Here is a 19,164-nt window from a genome sequence, read left to right as displayed (position 1 = left end):
TTACATGCATTAATGTAATAACGTGGTTAGCCTACTCAACGTGAATTACACACGAACAACATTAAGCTACTCACGCAGAGAATAACGGCGGCTGCTGCCATCATCATCCGTCATCATTTCTGCTACACTGGCAGGGCTAGGGGCCAGGACTCTATTCTTTGGGTTTTTGGGGGATGTTGCTCCGGGTCCGATAATTGGCAACCCACCCGCAGTAGATGTGCACGGTGTGAGGTATCGCAGCAAGCTATCAAATACGGCGCATTTCTCGGCTTTAAAAAAAAAACCGCTATGCGTCGCCAGGTGTTTCATCGGATTTGAGGTGTTACCTCCTTTGACAATATCACAGTATCAGCTTAAAGCACTTGTTGCTGCTGAGTTTGCATCTTTTGCTGTGAAGTACAGCCAGACTTTTGACTGCTTCGCCTTGGGCATTTTTAATCTGTAGCTCTGCTCTAAAAGAACGTACGTACCTGGACCCGCCTACTATCCTCGGAAACGTAAAATGATTGGCTAGAATCTAAAGTGTATCACAGCTCAGGAAAAAAAAAGCACCGAAATAAAGCACTGAAATGTGCGCTGCTTTTCGGCCTGGTTACTACTGTTTATGTCAGAACCGGTGCCATCGTGGCACCGGATACCGGTACCCATCCCTACCTGTACATTTGTCTTCTTGAGCAGGGGACTTTATAGACAGTGTGTTACCAATTGTATTCCCTTATCGTAAGAGGACTGGTAGCTCCCCTTACGATAAGGGTTCAGATCGCGCGAACAGGTGTGAAATGTGTGTGTTTAGTTAGTTAGTTTGTTTGCTTGTTTTAATCAATTTTAAATCATGCTTTTTATTTGTTTTTGTTTCTAATGTCTCTGTAAAGCACTTTGAATCACCTTGTTGTTGAATTGTGCTATACAAATAAATTTGCCTTGCCTTGCCTTGTGGCTGTGGTCCCATCTGCCTTCAGGTCATTAACAGGTTCCTCCCATGTAGTTTTATTTTGATATACCGATGTCTTCATGACCAGTTACACCATATCACGAAAAATCTTGCATGGAGCTCTGGACCAAGAACAGTTGATGTTCATTTTACATTTCTTCTATTTCCAAATGATTCCGCCAACAGTTGTCACCTTTTCACCATGCTTATTACTGATGGTCTTATAACCCATTCTAGTCTTGTGCTGTCTCTTGTCTCCAATGTCCTTTGACATCTTTGACCTTTGATCTCCCCTTTGGTCTTATCCATGGTGATAGAAAACATGGAATGGAAAAATTATTCTATGGACAGGTGTCCTTTATGCACATAATCAGTTGAATTCAGGAGTATCTGAAATGTATTAATTGGCTATAATATGTGTGCCACATGGGCACACCGCCAATCTGTGGGAACCACAATTTTGGCTGTGTTGAAGTAGATCAAATATGTATCTTAATCTATCATTTTTTCTGTATCTTTGATCTCTCTCCATTAAAATAAAATTATCATAAAATTAGAGACTATTAATTTCTCTGTAATGAGCAAACTTACAAATGCAGTGGAAGATCAAATAATTACTTCCTGCACAGTAAACACACCCTGCAGACCATCCACTAAACTGGAGTAGAACCACCAGAAATCTAGTGCATGATAGACCCAGCAGGAAGGTCAAAATGAGCTGCCGAAATGGCAGTCATGTCCAAATGATAGAACCAAAAGAAAGTGTGTAGTGATGAACAATCAGGTGCAAGTAAAATATCAATCAGAGAATTCAGATCTGCTGCTGTAATCTAGTGAGATTCCAATTCCATTATTGATATAACTTACATATTCGATTCCTTATTGATTCCCTTATTGATTCTCAATGGCTCCACTTTGAGAGTCATCTCTAAACAGCATATCAAACATATTACATTCATGCAAAATAATTACATGCTTAGTGGTCAAATGTTTCTGCATGTTGGAGGTATTTCCCCTCTTTGTTATGATCAGTGGCATAACTCCAAAAAACTAAAGTAAAAAAGTTATTACACATATTACACAAAAAAATTCTTAAAATTAATGCAGTACATTACTTAATTACATCCAGGAGAAAGACAATTATTATACTACTCATTACGTTATTTGCATGTTACTGATTATCTGATACACACTGCCTCATAATTACCAATTAACAATATAAACCTACAGGCTACAGCCCTACACACCAACACAAATCCCTATCCTAGTGAGGACACAAGTGATCTTTCTCTTAGTATTTGGGTCTGAACACGAAGCTGAAAACACAAATCAAAGATGAAAACCAGCACAAAGAGACTTTAAAGTGATCACCAAAACGATTCTACTTTAGAAATATGAACAGGTAGAAACGGAGGCTGCAACCTGACTGTTCATCAGTTTGTTACCTGTTGAGCTGGAGCAGCGGGTGGCTTCACCACAAATGATGGCTTACTTTATTACAGTGCTGGACTACACACCACTATTTTCCTCCTCTGACACACAAACTGAAATCAGTTGATCATAGCGAGAGGGTAAGAACCAGTAAGTGAGATCGATAGGCAGGCAGACTAACGATTCCAAGGTATTGGACTACTGGGATTCTCATCCCTATTGAGGACATAGATCAACTGGTAAATCGAGAGCTTTGCTTTTACACTCAGCTCCCTTCACCAAAACGGGCTGGTGCAGGGTCCACATTACTCCAGCAACAACACCAATCTGTCTGCCTATCTCCCTCTCCCTTCACTCGTGAATGAGACCAAGAGATACTTAAATTCCTCCACTTGAGGCAGTAAATTCCTCCCACTTGGACGAAATGAGGAGGCTGAGGAGTGTGATCCCTCTATAGTTGGAGCACACCCTGCAGTCTCCACTCCAGTGTGCCAATCAATGAGGTATTGCCCCTGATCGCCACTCAACATTGCAGAGGCATGTCAACCAAGACAGTCCTAAAACATCCAGAGCCTTCAGAAACTCAGGGTGAACCTCATCCACCCCAGGGGCCCTGCCACCAAGGAATTGTTTCACTGCCTCACCCCCAGGTATAGACCCCAGTCCCCAGACTCTGCTTCCTCTATAGAACATGTGTCAGTGGGTGGGATTAAGGAGGTCCTCAAAGTATTTGTTCAGTTGAAGTCAGCAGCACTCCACTCACACTATACACAGTGCATGTAGAGCACCGCTTTCCCCTCCTGACTCACATGATGGTTTGCCAGAATCTCTTCGAGGCAGTCCTAAAGTCTTTTTCCACGGCCTCTCCGAACTCCTACCACACCTGAGTTTTTGCATTAGCCACTGCTCCAGCCGCATTCCCTTTGGCCTGTCATTACCTATCAGCTACCTCTGGAGTCCCGCAGGCTAATCAAGCCCAACAGGAGACCATCTTTAACCTAATGGTTCTAACTTAACCTTCACCTCTGGGATCTACCATCTAGTTCGGGGGTTACCACCACGACAGGCATCAACCATCTCTCTGCCCCAGTTCAGTGCAGCATGAAAACTGCAGCGGAAGTGCTGAACATGTTCCATTTGGACCTATAAGATGACAGAGTCCCCAGGTGGAGCCCCTTTAAGCACCCCGAGAAGACTAGGTACTCTGAACTGATGTTTGGCACTTAGGCGCAGACAACAGTCAGGACCTGTTCTCTGACCCAAAGGCACAGGGGAAAACCCTCTCGTCCACCGAGGAAAACCCCAATGCACAGACAGCAATCTGAGGGGATACTAAAATACCCACTTCAACCTGCCGTCTGTCACTGAGGGCAGTCACCAGACTTAGACAGAGCCCAGCCCCTCTCCAGGAAACTAGTTCCAGAACCCAAGCCGCCCAACTGTATCTAGCTGGTACCTCTTGACCTCATGCACTACCTCAGGCTCCTTCCCCACCAGAGAGGTGACGTTCCATGTCCCAGTCACTAGTAGTGATGGGTCGTTCGCGAACGAAATGGCTCTTAGAGCCGACTCTTTGACGTGAACGACGCGAGCCGGCTCCTTATCGCGAGCCGTCACGTGTTTTGGGTTTTTTTTGGGGTTTTTTTCTCTCACTCTCTCTCTCTCTCTCGCACTTTTTTTCCGCTTCACTTCGCACCTGAGCCTCGTGCTTTACGCTGGGCAGAGGAGGGAGGGGCGGTAGTTACACTCAGTAGCACAGGAACAGAGCCAGAGGGAGAGAAAGAGAGGCAGGGACAACAGCGTCACATTAGAAAGGTATAGTAATCATCCACAACTATTTTCGGTTGCAGATGATAAAGGATTCAGAAAGTTTATTCATGCGGGTCCATATGACAGAGAATGTGCATCTTCTTTTTGTTTTCATATTATAATTTATATTTAATTGTGTTGTGGTTTGCAGTGTTTTGTGTTGTTTTCACTTTAAATTTGTAAAAGGAAACAGATGAAAATTTAAATAGTTAAAAGTTGAAATGTGAATAGTTGATTTTTGTATTATATGATTTATTTATTACATTTTATGTGGAGTGAAAAAATAAAAGTATATTTACAGTGGCCCCTACAGACAAAGCACATACAAACTTCAAATCACGTACGAACTCTGAAGCATGTAAAACTCCAAAACACGTAAAAACACGTACAAACTCCAAAACACGTAAAAACTCCAAAACACGTACAAAAGACAACAGAAGTGCTCCAGGATGCTGGGCGCAGTGTTGAGCCTTTGTTATCTTGTGGCTACACAAGCCAGCAAGTACCAACAACCAGATTTGGTGTGTGGTAGTAACAGGTAAATGAACTTTTTTTTTAAATTATTTGAATATATATGAGTGCCTGTGTATAAATACACAAACAATACACACATGCTTTCAATTGTGTAATTTAAGTGATCTAGTAGCTCTGCTTTGGAAGTTCAGTTCATGCTAGAAATGTGTTTTGGAGTTTGTACGTGTTTTGTCTCTAGGGGCCACCGCATATATTTATATATAAACATATACAAATAAAACCACTTTTTTTACGTTAGTAATTCCTTTTGTGCATAATTTTACATTATTGTTAATAATAAATTAATTAAAGCAACAAAACAACCTAAAGCGCCGGTTCGGAGCCGAAAGAGCCGGCTCTTTTTAGTGAGTCGAACCGAAAGAGCCGGATCTCTAAAAAGAGCCGGAAATCCCATCACTAGTCACTAGTGTTGGTAGCGGGGATTGGGCCACCAGGCTCTCCACCCCTGGCAGCCGCCCAGCACACACTGCACCCGTCCCCAACGGCGCCTCCTCCTCCCCAATTAATAGGAAAAGATTGAACCTATTTCTATGGGTCTGTGGTGTTTAAAAACTGCTGGATGAAGCTTGTTATTTTTTGTCACTGCATCATTAAGTGAATTACAGCTTCTGATGGGACTTGACAGGTTGAGCTCCTGTGGTGGTTCAAAATTATATCTAATAAATATGTCTATATTCTTCCTACAGGGATCCTGCAGTTGGTGAAAAGATGCATCTCTGGACATAATGATGATATTGATTATAAATTCTGAGATTATAAAGTGACAATACTTTGTCACTAACTAACTATAAGATTGTGAAAGGATGCAGAAAACCTAAGAAGGGATAGGTTAAAATTTAGGGGGTAACAGGTAATTTCCACTAATTTTTGACAACCCAGGTGACCCAGATCCAGGTATATACAGCAGTCTAATATGACTTAATCCAGAACGAAGTGATACTATTTTTGTATATGTTTGGCTTCTGGATCAGTATAATAAGCATAATTTTGTCTAAAAATATCACTTAAAGAACTTGAAAAAAACAAAACAAAAGCACACTAATACAGCAGATCTGTATCAGGAGCAAAAGTTTTCAGCATCTTTAGAAAACTAATGTTGCCTGCAAAGAATTCAGCTAAATGTCTGTGTACATGTTTACACATCTTTGTGAGGACAGAAAATTGGCATGCTACTATACTTGTGGGGATTAACAGTCACCTATGGGTACAAAATGCCCGTCCCCGCAAATTTCAAGGCATTTTTGAGGCTAAAAATGTGGTTTTAGTGTCAGGGTTACAATTAGGTTATGGTGAGGTTTAGGATAAAGGCATTCATTTTTGATGACGGCTAGAGAAAGCATTAAATCAGTAAGATGTCCTCAGTAAGATATGAATACGAGGTTGTGTGTGTGTGTATGAGTGCTTGTATTGACAACTACTGCTGTGTAGCTGCCTAAGTAATCACAAGCTGTGAAAGTTTAAATGAATTTCTTGATGATGGTGTGACAAGTTGAGCATAATGCAGGTACATCTAGAAAAAAAATTTTCTCTTACAAAAAGACTATTTATTTTCTGTCTCAAGATGGAAAACGGCAAAATGAGAAGAAAGCTCTCAGAGTGTTGACAACACAGAGAGGATATTTTCACTGATTTATTTCCTTGTGATAAAAATGAGAGCAGCTGTGCTCTCTTAGTTCTTCTCCTGCTTGAGGAGTATGTAAATGACTATAAATTATTAAATCATGTTGAGGCTGCATCATGAGCACTTTTTAGGCCGGACTGTATGGCTGCTTATTGAGGGTGACTGCAGAGTGTTAGTGGCAGGAGCTGGAGGATGTAGGTGTAAATGCTGGTGTTTGCTGTTTTTGAACTAAGCTGCTGGAGATGGTATTTTAATCCTTCTCTCCTGTCATGCTTAACTGCCTTGTCTACTACAATGTATACATGTGTGTGTACTTGTTTAAACATCTTTGTGAGGACCCAAAATTGACATGCCTCTATACTACTCTAGGCTCAAAATATGGTTGTGGTTAGATTAGGGGTAAGGGTTAGGATGAGGCATTAATTTCTAATGGTTGGGATTAGGATAAGTGGCTAAGAAAAGCCTTATGTGAATTTGATGTCATCACTGAGATGTGAAAATGAGAGAGAGAGAGAGAGAGTGTACATGTGTGTATGTGTGCATGCTCATTATGTTGTGAATGCAACAGCTTAACTGGGACTAGCTGTGCCGACCAGATAACTCCACTCCTGATAAGACCAGCAGAACAGTGACAGAACCACCAAGAACCATACTCCCAACACTTTATAAAAAAATTTTCTCAACTGCTTTGCCAGTTCAAATGATTAATCCCCTATTTTCCATGCTTTTCAGATAAAGAAGTCTCCACAATAATGCCGTCTGCCAGGTCTCCAGTATTGCCATCAAGGAGCACAAAGCAAGGCAGCCCCAAAGAAAAAAACTCTAGTGCCGTGACTGGTGGTTTGCAACAATCAGTGCTGGCTCAAAAAGGACAACTGGTTTCCCAGAAAGGGGGCATCCTCCCTTCTGCTCTGCCACAGAACCTGCTCCCTCTTTTGGGCAGAGGACTTTCCATCAATCATACCCCGGAGCATCAAAGCAGAGGATTACCGAGGCGGGTAAAGTCCCCCGCATCAACTGCAGCATCAGGGCAAGGCAGCAGTCCAACTCAGCCAATTCCTACAGACGCACATTCTCGGATGCCTCATACAGAGAGGCACACCCCTGAGCAGGAGGCTGAGATCACCACTGTGAGCATGAGGCCAGACCTTGACGCAGAGATAGAATCAACTTCAGCAGGTATTTAAAAATAGTTACAACTTTGTTTAACTAAACGAAATATTTGTTAGGCTAGTTTTTTTTTTCAATAAAAAAAGACAGCGAGACACCAGATTTACTTTGCTGTAGTTATTCTTCCCGCTGTATCCTGGAAATTCCAAAAGCACCTCTAATGCATGAGCAAATCAGTTACAGGAAAGTACTTTTTGTCATGGTCCTGGGTCTGTAACCCAGTGTTTATTTGTACATTTTGATTCTGGTTTAAGTAATATTCTAAGATTTAGTGTTTATTAGACACAGCTTACGGCCATACCACCCTGAGCATGTCCGATCTCGTCTGATCTTGAAAGCTAAGCAAAATCGGGCATGGATAGTACTTGGATGGGAGATCGCCTGGGAATACCAGGTGCTGTAAGATTGGGGTGGCTGTGGCTCAGCTGGGAAAACAGGTCACAAAATAATTGGAAGGTTGGTTATTCAATCCCCTTCTGCTTCAGTCTGCATGCCAAGTACCCTTTGGACAAGATAATAACCCCATGTTGCGTGTGAATGTTAGAGAGAAAGAGCACAGAAATAAAGTGCTTGTGCAAATGGGTGAATTAGGCAAGTTGTCTAAAGCACTTAGAGTGCTCAGATAGAGTAGAAAAGCACTATATAATTCACTATTTGTTCTGGTTCTTTTCGTTGTTTTCTGCTTTGTGTTATATAATTTCTTGTCTTTCAGTTCTGTTTCCATGCCTCCCTTACTTTACTTTACTTTACTTGATTTATATAGCACTCTTCACATGATAAAAACCACAAAGTGCTTCACAATAACATAAAACAGATAAACATAAAACAGTACAATCAAACATACAGCACAAATCTAATTAAAAGCTAGTCTAAATAAATGAGTCTTAAGATGATGTTTAAATGAATAAATAAAATCCAGGCAATGTAGAGATGGAGGGAGAGAATCCCACTACCTGTGGGCCACCTCTCTAAAAGATCTATCACCTCTGGTTTTAAAACGTGTTCGGGGAGCTACCAACAGCCTTTGATTAGACGATCTCAGGCTGCAAGAGGGAGTGTGACGTTCTAAGAGATCAGAAATATAGGCAGGAGCGTCATGATTCAAAGCTTTAAAAGTCAGTACTAAGATCCCCTCCCCTATGTTCCACGTTCCATGTTTTTCAGCCTTGTCTTCATATTTGTTTAACTCTTGTCTCCGTGTTCAGTGTTCCCTTTTTGTCTCCCCAGTCAGTTATGTTCCCATGTCTGCTTCTTCCCAGTCTCAGTATCAAGCCCATGTGTCTTAGTCTTGGTCTCCTTGGTTTTCGTACTTCCTGTTTAATTTTGACATTCTCTCATTCTGTGTTCAGTTTTGCTTCTCCTGTCTGATCTGTTTCTCCTGTGTTCCCAACTGTTGCCCATCCTCTTGTTATCCTGTGTGTGTATTTAAGTACTCAGTCTTTCACTGCTCGTTGTCATGTTGTTCCGATTTGATGAGTATTTCCTTGTGTGCCATGTTTCCCTAATTTCCCATAACTTCCTGGTTAATTCCTAGTTGTTTGTAACTTAGTTCCCAGTTCCCAGTTTCTAGATTCTGCATTCTTGTTTTTTTGCGTATTTTTGTTACAGCTAATAAAGCTGCCTACCTTAGTTTATCCGTTTCATGTCTGAGTCCTGCATTTGGGTCCTACCTCTGCCTGCAACACAGTGTACATGACAACTTTATCAAAGGCTTTAGTATGCTGCCATAATTAAGTCAAACAAATAGCAATCAAATGTTTTCATGTAAAATTTCTTTTTTTTTATGTTCCCCCAGGAAGTATCTTTTCGTGGTTCTCTACTTTGGACTAATCCAGCCTAGTATTAGCTCAAAAAGCAGCATACAGCAATGGTCAGAGGTTTATATCTACTAATCATATCATGAATATCATGATAATTTGGGGCATTTAATAAGTTGTTTGAAAGATTCTTTCTCTATACCAGAATAATTGTTCAACACACACATTAAATTACTTAAAAAACAAGATTCCGCTACACAAGTTTGAATTTAGTTTTTATTTTCTCTAATCTACACAGGGTCAAAAGTTTATACATACAGGTTCAAATATATAAATACATTGACTTAAATCATTGAGTTGGGGTCTAAAATGTATTTCACCTTGACAAAGCCAGGACTATTACCCTTTTTGCCAAGGTCTGGAAGAAACTGGTTAGGATATTAAGGAACAACCCAGGAACCACCAAGGCTCAAGCCTGCCATGAACTGGAAACTGCTGGAATACCAATGTCAATGTAGAGAGTGAAATGAGTTTTAAATTGCCACACACTAAGAGTGTGATGACCAGGAATGAAGCTCCTGCTTCAAAATCAATAACTTCAAGCTCACCTGATCCAGCACTAACTATATGCTTTAGCAAGAAGGAAAGTTTTAAGCCTAAACTTTAAAGTAGAGACAGTATCTGTCTGGCGAATCCAAATTAGAAGCTGGTTATACAGAAGAGGGGCTTGAAGCTGAAGGCTCTGTCTCCCATTCTACTTTTAAATACTCTAGGAACAACACGCTTTAGTCTGTCAGCAGCTACTGTTCATCTCCACTCTGCAAAAAATTTCTACCTCACATATTGTTGGTTTAACCAGTTTCATTTCTTTTAATTATAGCTGCCATATCAAAATTTTAAATAAAGAACTTGTATTTTAATACCTCAAGAATGTTTTGCTAAAACTACCTTTTCATAACCATTCATATTTTTCATGCGATGAAATATAACAACTTCTGAATTGGGCCTGTCATCAGATCAGAATTAATTCACCTGTGAAATTTAAAAAATGAGTTTGTGAAAAAAATCACCATTTGTATTCCAATCAGCTTCCGTACCCTGCTAACAAGTAGCAGGGTACTGATAAACTCAACTGAGATTTCTGCGCATATGCGCTTGTTTCTAAAGTGAATGTACAAAGATTATTATAAGCTTTTATTTTGATGTTAATTCAGCTTCATACAATTTATATTGTTGGTATTTTAATAACTGTCGATGTTTTTCTGTAAATATTATTCTGCAAAATAACAAAATTGTAGTTAATCAGTTAATTAGTCACATTATGCCTTTTAAACCAGGATATTTAATCAGTAACACCACAGGCCTTTTAAAATCTTTAGAGGAATAGAGAACATGATTATTTATATCAAGTCACAGCTTAAGAGTCTTCACTGCCCACTTTTTCTTCAGTGTAGCAGTTTAGATCCTTGTAACTTCCATCATTAATTATATGCAGTAGGGCTTCCAGTGACTTTCCAATCAGGCTCACAATAAACGGATTACAGGGCAGGATAGAACAAAAAATAAATAAAGGCCAATGCAATATAAATTCCTGTGTTTTCCCTCCAGCTGCATCCAGCTGCATGGTGATTTTTACTGATCCAGAAGGATACATTGACTCCTCTGATGACCCTCCTCTTCCAGACGGTACCTTCCTACGCTGTACCTACACTGTGACTGTGTACACTGGCTATGGAGTCGAGCTGCAGGTACACATCAGCAACATGTCAATGACATCACACACAGCCCAACTGCATTTATAGCATAATGACTCTTTGCTGGGTTGCTGGTTATCTTACTGAACAGTATTTTGTAAAGGCATGCTGCTGTGTTTTGTAGTTGTGGCTTAACCCAAGTTAAACTCTGCCTCCTTGTAACAGCTAATGGTAATGCTGTTCATTTCTGTATGATCCTCAAATATTTTTATGCTTTTAAATGTGTTAAATGTTTTCTTTATATATTATGTCACTTCTTTAGTCCAGAACTCAAAGATGCTTTATGTTAGTATGCACAAAAGTTAGTGTCAGAGGCAGATAGGCAAAGACCCAGGGGACCCCAACCAAACACTGCATCCAAAAGAGCTGAAAATCTGAGGCCATATGTCCCAATGGCAACCATGCCCTGGGGGACGAGGGAGGCCCTGGACGGAGCTCCAACAGCCAATGGTGGGGGAGTCGAGGGACCAGAGGCAGTGGCCAACCGACCCTGCCGGTGACAGACCACAGACCCTGAGAACCACCCGTACCCTGGCGGAACCCCCACGACATGATGTAGAAGCCCAAGCCAGCCCAGACCGCAACTCCCAAGAGAGCAGGCCAGCAAGCACACAAAAAATGCCCACTCAGGCACTCCAGAAAGACCAGGCGCTGAGGGGGTTGGGGCTGGGGTGAGGGGAGCTTGGAAAGCCCCAGAGGCTCAAACCAGATATCCCAATGTGGTGAGGGGAGGAAGACAGGACAAAAGACATGCTGTGGGAGAGAGTCACAGATTAATAATAAATAATGATTCAAGGCAGAGAGGTGTAAAAACACATACTGAGTGAGAAAGGTGACTGAAGAAGAAGTACATCATGGGAATCCCCCAGCAGCCTAGACCTATTGCAACATAACTAAGGGAGGATTCACTGCTAACTATATGCTTTGCAAGAAGGACAGTTTTAAGCCTAAAGTTAAAAGTAGATACCTGTAGAGATCTGTCTCCCAAATCCACCCCTGGATCCAGCCTCTCATCTTAATATAAGATGGGGCCTGATTGTTCAAGACCTTGTATGTGAGGAGCAGGATTTTGAATTCAATTTTGGATTTAACGGGGAGCCAATGAAGGAAACCCAATATAGAAGAAATATGTTCTCTTTATAGTCTATGTCAGTACTCTTGCTGCAGCATTTTGGACTGGCTGGCTATTTGTCACACGGTTTTTAGGGAAACGCCTTTTCAGGAGTTTTTAGGACATCCTGATAATATCGAATTACAGTAGTCCAGCCTAAAAGTAATAAATGCTTGAACTAGTTTTTCAGTGTCACTCTGACACTTTTCCAACTTTATCTTCAAGGATGGATAAAGTTGGGTGTCATCTGCATAACACTGAAAATGTATGCTATGCCTTCTGTTGAGACTGCCTAACGGAAGCAAGTATAATGTAAACATAACTGGTCCAAACATGGAACCCTGTAGAACTCCATAATTAACCTTAGTGTGTGAAGAGGACTCTGCATTTACATGAGTCTATTAGATAGATATGATTCAAAGCACTGCAGTGCAGTACCTGTAATACCTACAGCATGCTGTAATTGCTCTAATAGAATATTATGGCCAACAGTATTGAACTCTGCACTGACGTCTCACAGGACAAGCACAGAGATGAGTCTAATGCAGGGGTCGGCAACCTTTTTGATGATGAGTGCCGTCTAAAATTTCCTCAGAAGTCAATGTGCCATATGATTGCATTAGCAATAAATTTAATAACGCTCTATATGAACAGTTACACACTATATAGAAGAACTTTACAGAATTATATTTGTTCGCAGATGTTGGCAGCTATCAGCGAATAGTTATCAGCTATTTTGAAACAAAAAAAGACACTTTTTATCCATAACAGCAAATGAACTGTACAACAAAAATGCAAATGCTATTTATGGTCTCCTCACAACAATGAAAACAAACGCTGTTGTGACAGTGATGTACACTGTCTTGTTGGTATATGTATGATTTCTATACATTTTACATCAGATGAAAACTTTGGTTGTACGATTCAGATATTTATTAAAAGCTAGACATTTTAAATGAGAATAAGAAAGAAAAGTATATCTTTGTGTCCCCCTTTCCCTGTTAATGCCCTACCTGGCCCCCTGGCAAAACTTTGCCAGACCCGCCCCTGCACAGTTACCAGCTGTCAGCTACAAAGGATCCTGGGGTTATTTGTCTCTCAGAAACAGTTCATAACTTCCCTTCAACTCATTCATGTCACCTAAAAGGTAAACCTGTTTCTCCATCACCTGTTCAGCTCTGATGATTCAGTAATGATTCGTTTCATCTTCATGTTTCCCTCTCACCACATAACCAAACCGATATCATGACCAGCAGCTTTTACGACTGTGGCTCCAGCAAACATCAGCTGATACTAGAACTTAATATTAAATAAATTCTAACAACAGCTGATCAGTCTTAAATATATTGCTGTTGTTTAGCGTGACATCCACTGGTTTCCTCTTTCTGGCGGAAAGTGAGCAATAAACAAGCAAGAGAGAAAAGCCGATCAGCTGATCATTGATCAGTTTCATGATTAAAGTAGCAACAGGAGAGGGAGCGGGAGAGAGAATGAGAGAAGAGGCAGCTGACAGCGTAAAGACACAGAATAAATCCAGCTTGTGTCTTTTTCCATTGTAGATGAAGTCCGGGACAAACTGCGTTCCTTTTCAGCTCAATATCAGTCTGCTATCAGTCTGCCCCAGGACAGCTGTGGCTACAACTGTAGCTTGCCTCCACCAGTGTGTAAATGTGAGAGTGAATGAATAGTGGAATTGTAAAGCTCTTTGAGGGTCTCGAAAAGCGCTATATAAATGCAATCCATTATCATTATTATTATTAATATGAAACGCGTAATATTTTCTCTGAATACGAGACGATTACGTTTTTTACGGGACGGTTGGCAACTAAGCTTACTAACTAACCTTATGAATAAAATAAAGTTCACTATCAGTAACATCATAGCACCCACCCAGCTGTTTAGAAACTCCGTCATGCTAGCTAGTACGCCTCATCCACCTGCTGGCCTCTGTGGAAGCTCCGAAATAGCCACCACCAAACAACTGAGTTATTTTTACACATCGGCCAGCATCTGGCCAATCCACCACCTCTCATTGTTTATACCATTACAAAAACAACAACAACAGCAACAAAAACCATTGGCCGGTAAAAACAAAAAATCACCATAGCTGGACGACCATAGCCAGTCCAGCTATGGGCGTGCCATCAGTTAACCCTTCACATGCCACAGCTGGCACGAGTGCCCAGGGTTGCCGACCGCTGGTCTAATGTCAGAGGCCATAAGATCATTTGTAACCTTCACCAAAGCTGCTTCTGTACTGTGATGAACTCTAAAACCTGACTGATACTCTTCAAATAAGCCCTTCCTCTGCAGATAATCGGTTAGCTGTTTGACAATGCTTTCAACTTTTTTTGAGATGAAAGGAAGGTTGGAGATTGGCCTATAATTAGCTAGGACAATTGGGCAAGAGATGGTAAGTAACAGTTTAACTACTGCCAGGTTGAAGTCAGATACGCAGCCAATTATTAGAGATTGGTTGATCATATTTAACGTTGACTTCTTTGAGGAGTCTTATAGGGATGGGGTCTAAAAGACACATTGATGGTTTGTAGGAAGTAAAATGTTGGGTTTCAGAAAGCAGGACCCAAACACAGGAACTTTAGAGTTGGCGACAGTGTGTTTATTTACATTTACAAAACAAATAAACAAATAAAAACCATGTATTGCAAACAATCCATAGTGTGTGATTTCTTCCGTGATGACCTCCCAGTTCCCATGTACTGAATCCTTCCTGTGGTCGGTGGCAACAAACACAAACTCATCTCAGTTCAATTTACAAAAAGAGCTCAGCTCTCTTGGGTTTCCTAACAAAACATGACACAAAGGTAAGTACACTTATCGTATACAATGACTGACAAAGACGGATTCACCTGGTGAGCTAGAGTTAATGGAGTCACTTTTCAGGACCCGGGCTTTTATGTGATAGTCGGATTAAATCGTATGAAAAACAGAACCCACCTGACCTCGCAAGAGTTTAGGCTCTTGGCTGCGTGCAGGTACGTCAGGTTCTTGTGGTCGGTCCAAACGACCAATGGATGTTCCATCCAGCCAGTGTAATGCGTTTGTTGACTAGCAGTTCACGGTCACCCAAGTCAGAGTTTCTTTCAATCTGAAAGAGGCACTGAGAAAAGAATGCACAGGGACGAAGCTTACCCTCAGAGGTCTGGAATAACAGCCCCAACCCCTGAATCCAAAGCATCCACTCCTACCATGAAAGACTTTGAGAGATTAGGCTGAACCAAAGGCTGAAGGCTGGAGAGAGACTGTATAACGGACTAGTGGGAAGTGGAACACCTGGGAGCAAATCTATCCCGCAGTTGTAAGGATGATGAGGTGGGATAAAGAGAGCTAAATCCTTGCTAAAAATTTTTGCCAAATCATGGTAGACCGTAGGAACAAAGGTTAAATCAGGGGTGTTGAACTCCAGGCCTCAAGGGCCGGTGTCCTTCAGGTTTTCGATATCACCCTGGGTCAACACACCTGAATCAAATGATTAGTTCATTACCAGGCCTCTGGAGAACTTCAAAACAATGTTGAGGAGGTTTTTAACCATTTAAATCAGCTGTGTTGGATCAAGGACACATCTAAAACCTGCAGGACACCGGCCCTCGAGGCCTGGAGTTTGACACCTGTGGTCTAAATGGTAAATGGACTGATTCTTATATAGTCTTTTTCTACTCTTCCGGACTACTCAAAGTGCGCTATACAACATGCCACATTCACCCAATCACACCCATTCACACAAAAACTTTCTGCTAAGCTTTTTAGTGCTTCCTAACTAACATTCAAACACATTAATACTCAGATGGATGCATCGGAGAGCGAATGGGGTTAATATCTTGCCTAAGTATATGCATCTACTCTTGATTAAACCTGTTTGATCAGGATGTATTATGAATAGGGTGATTTTTTTCTAATCCCTACATTTATGACTGCGATTGGGTGGTATCTGGATGGGAGTATGGGATCCTTGGTTTAAGAAATGGACTAATGATGGCAGTGTTATTGTTTGGAGATGATCTGTAAACATTCTGGATTTGAGTTACCATTCTGAAAAAAGTGGTTGCTAGCATAGACCACCATCTAGCCCTAGGGCTTTATTGTTTGAGAGATGTTGTAGGGTTTTGTGAAATTCAGATATTGAAAGAGATGAATCAAGAGACAATCTGTTTGTCCTTTAGTTTTGATAGATTTAGATTTAGATACATTTAGATTTAGATCAACTCTTCAATGTCTTCAATATGGATTAATCTGTGACGAGTATAAAGCTTTGTAAAAGTATTTGAAAGATTTATTTATTTGTTGTGGATCATGAATAATGTTCCCAGTTGAATCCTTTATAGAATAAATTGTTGTTTTTTCTTTATTTAGTTTTAACTGTGGTTAGCAAGGAATTTTCGAATTTATTGCTATGTTCAAAGTTAGTTAAACAACTAGTAGCTCAGTGTTTCAACATTCGGAAGAAGGGATTCCACTCATGTGTAGAGATTGACGAGGTACAACACATATCCAACCACTCTGACCTGTCATCCTGGTTGAAGATATAACACCCCCACCTGAGATAGGTTACCAAGCCCCAAGTGTGATGAAAGAAGGGTCGATGAGTGCGAGAAGAACTGACCTGAAAGATATATAGCCGGATACCAAGACTACGTGAAGTACCCTCAGTGATCAGTACAGAAAGGTTCAGTGATGAAGGTGCCTAAGAAGTATAACAAGCTGTCCATACCTGAGGTCTTGGAAACTGCCAAGCAAACACTCACAGCCTTGGACAGCCGCTTGAAGAGATACACCAGAGAGATAAAAGGCAGGAAATAAGCCAGCTGTTCTCCAAAGAACCAGCAAACGTGTACTCTCAGTGGCAGGGGAACAATATGAGCACAACACCACCAAGGTTGGAGACGGAGCAATACTGGAAGAGCGTGTGGCAGAAGGACGCAATCCATAACAGCAATGCTGGGTCTAAGAACAGACCACAGCAACCTCCCTGAACAGGTCCATTTTAAATAGCAGTGGGAGACATCCAAGAAAGGGTCTCCAGTATGAAGAGTTGGAGAGCACCAGGCCCCGACATGATTCATGCCTACTGGCTGAAGAAGCTGAATGTATTCCACGAGCATCTGGCAGCACAAACAAACCCGCTGCTAGTTGATGAGAGACACCCAGAATGGCTGGAGTGTCCTAATCCCCAAGGACCCCCATAAGGGACCAGTCCCATCCAACTACCGGCCAAACACCTGCCTCAGTACCACATGGAAGCTCCTCTCAGCCATCATAGTGGCCAAGATGAACAGGCACATGGCTCAATACATGAGCAGGGCACATAACGGAATAGGCAAGAATACCAGAGGTGCAAAACACCAGCTACTCGGCTGACTGCTCTGTCTCAGACTGCAAGACTAGATGCTAGCAGGCAAGGCACACATGGAACGCTACAACAAAGTGTCTGGCATAGTATACAGAAACATCTGTGCTGAGTATGGACTGGAAGTCCTAAGGTCAAAATGGGAGATGTCCCCAGGGTGGTCGAGAATGACTGAGGTAAGATCCTGTGGGATTTCCAGATTCAGACTGACAAAATGGAGGTGGCTAACAAACCGGACATAGTAGTGGTAGACAAGCAGAGGAAGATGACTGTGGTAGACGTAGCAATACTGAACCACAGCAACATCTAGAAGAAGGAACAGGAGAAGCTAGAGAAGTACCAAGGGCTCAGAGAAGACCTTGAGAAGATGTGGAGGGTGAAGGTAACGATGGTCCCAGTGGTGCACTTGGTGCAGTGAGTCCCAAGCTAGGCAAGTGGCTCCAGCAGGAACAACATCTGACATCTCTGTGCAGTATCTTCTCCTCAAGCTCCCAGGCCTCTGGTAGAGGACCTGAGCTTGAAGGATAGAAGTAGTCAGATACAAGTAGTCATTTGAATCCTTAATTCTCTCCCTTCCTAATAACATCCCGCCATCTCTCTTTATTATCACATTAATTACACATTCCTCTTTCTCTTGCTGTGGGACTGCTGTCTATCTTGATGCACTCCTTCACTGCTGGTGTTAGAAAAAACAGTTTCCTCAGACTGTGAGAGACTTGAAGGGAGCTCTGTTTTACTTCAGATGACCAAGTACTTCCTGATGGAGTGCAATCTAAACATTAATACTGTATGTATTCAAGTTTTCCTACAAGATGTGTTAAACATGCATTTTTTTAATGTGTTTGTTTCCAGGTGAAGAGCGTGAACCTTTCAGATGGAGAACAACTGTCTATCACAGGTGTTGATGAACACGGTTCTTTGCTGGTCTTGGCCAACCATACACTGCTTGTTGAAGGTCAGGTGATCCGCAGTCCCACTAACACTCTCTCTGTCTACTACTGCTCTGGACTGGAGGGAAGCATGGGTATCTTCCAGCTGCACTATCAAAGTAAGTCTACACACCACTCATTTACACACTTACTGAAAAGAGTGTACAAAACTCAGTTTATGCCATGACTAAAACATGAATATTCATTTATATTAACAGGTTATAGAAATTCAATAAATAGTACTTTCATTAGGGCCTAAGGGGCTGTTTACACTTTATACACATGCTAATTACAGAATCATAAACCATCTCACCTAATCAGTTTGCATGGTGATTGAATCTGTCATGTTAATTCGCTGATTAGAGCCCTGATTAATTGGCTCTCATCTCGTTATGACACTATATGGGATATGGGAGTTTGTATAAAGAGTCCCCTTGTTGTGTATGTTTCTGTGTGTATATGTGTGCTGTGTCATCCATTAATAAATATGGTAATTATTCCAAAGGAAGAAGCATCCAAGTACTACGATCCACTTTCTCCATTAATTACAGCCATTTACTCTTTTTATATTACCGCTAGACAGAAGAATAGTGCTGAAGTGTTATCAAGGTTAAAAAAACACACACACAACATAAAGAGACAAGGAATATTGTCTCACACAGCTTACATGGCTTGTTATAATTAGGATTTTTCAAATGCCCATGACTACTTGATTTCTTAAGTCATTGGGTTCTCAGTATGAGAAACTATGT

At 41.3% G+C, this 19,164-nt stretch overlaps 1 protein-coding gene and 1 pseudogene across 5 annotated transcripts in view; both read left to right on the top strand.

The window, feature by feature from the left end:
• sez6l (seizure related 6 homolog (mouse)-like) overlaps window positions 1–19,164 on the top strand; it is a 101,689-nt gene that overhangs the window by 39,805 nt on the left and 42,720 nt on the right. For 4 of the 5 annotated variants that reach the window (XM_026172826.1, XM_026172827.1, XM_026172825.1 and 1 more), the window contains exons 2-4: window positions 7,059–7,505; window positions 10,862–11,001; window positions 18,336–18,531. In XM_026172826.1, coding sequence (XP_026028611.1) covers window positions 7,059–7,505; window positions 10,862–11,001; window positions 18,336–18,531 — 783 coding nt within the window. Of the gene's footprint in view, window positions 1–4,157; window positions 4,178–7,058; window positions 7,506–10,861; window positions 11,002–18,335; window positions 18,532–19,164 lie in introns of those variants that run through there. The other variant, XM_026172828.1, reaches the window with a different exon arrangement.
• LOC113027519 (uncharacterized) lies at window positions 7,784–7,902 on the top strand (annotated as a pseudogene).

The sequence above is a fragment of the Astatotilapia calliptera genome, chromosome 7 (genome assembly GCF_900246225.1).
Source record: "Astatotilapia calliptera chromosome 7, fAstCal1.2, whole genome shotgun sequence".
In the NCBI taxonomy this organism is placed as follows: Eukaryota; Metazoa; Chordata; class Actinopteri; order Cichliformes; family Cichlidae; genus Astatotilapia; species Astatotilapia calliptera.
This window is presented reverse-complemented; position numbering and strand designations above follow the sequence as displayed.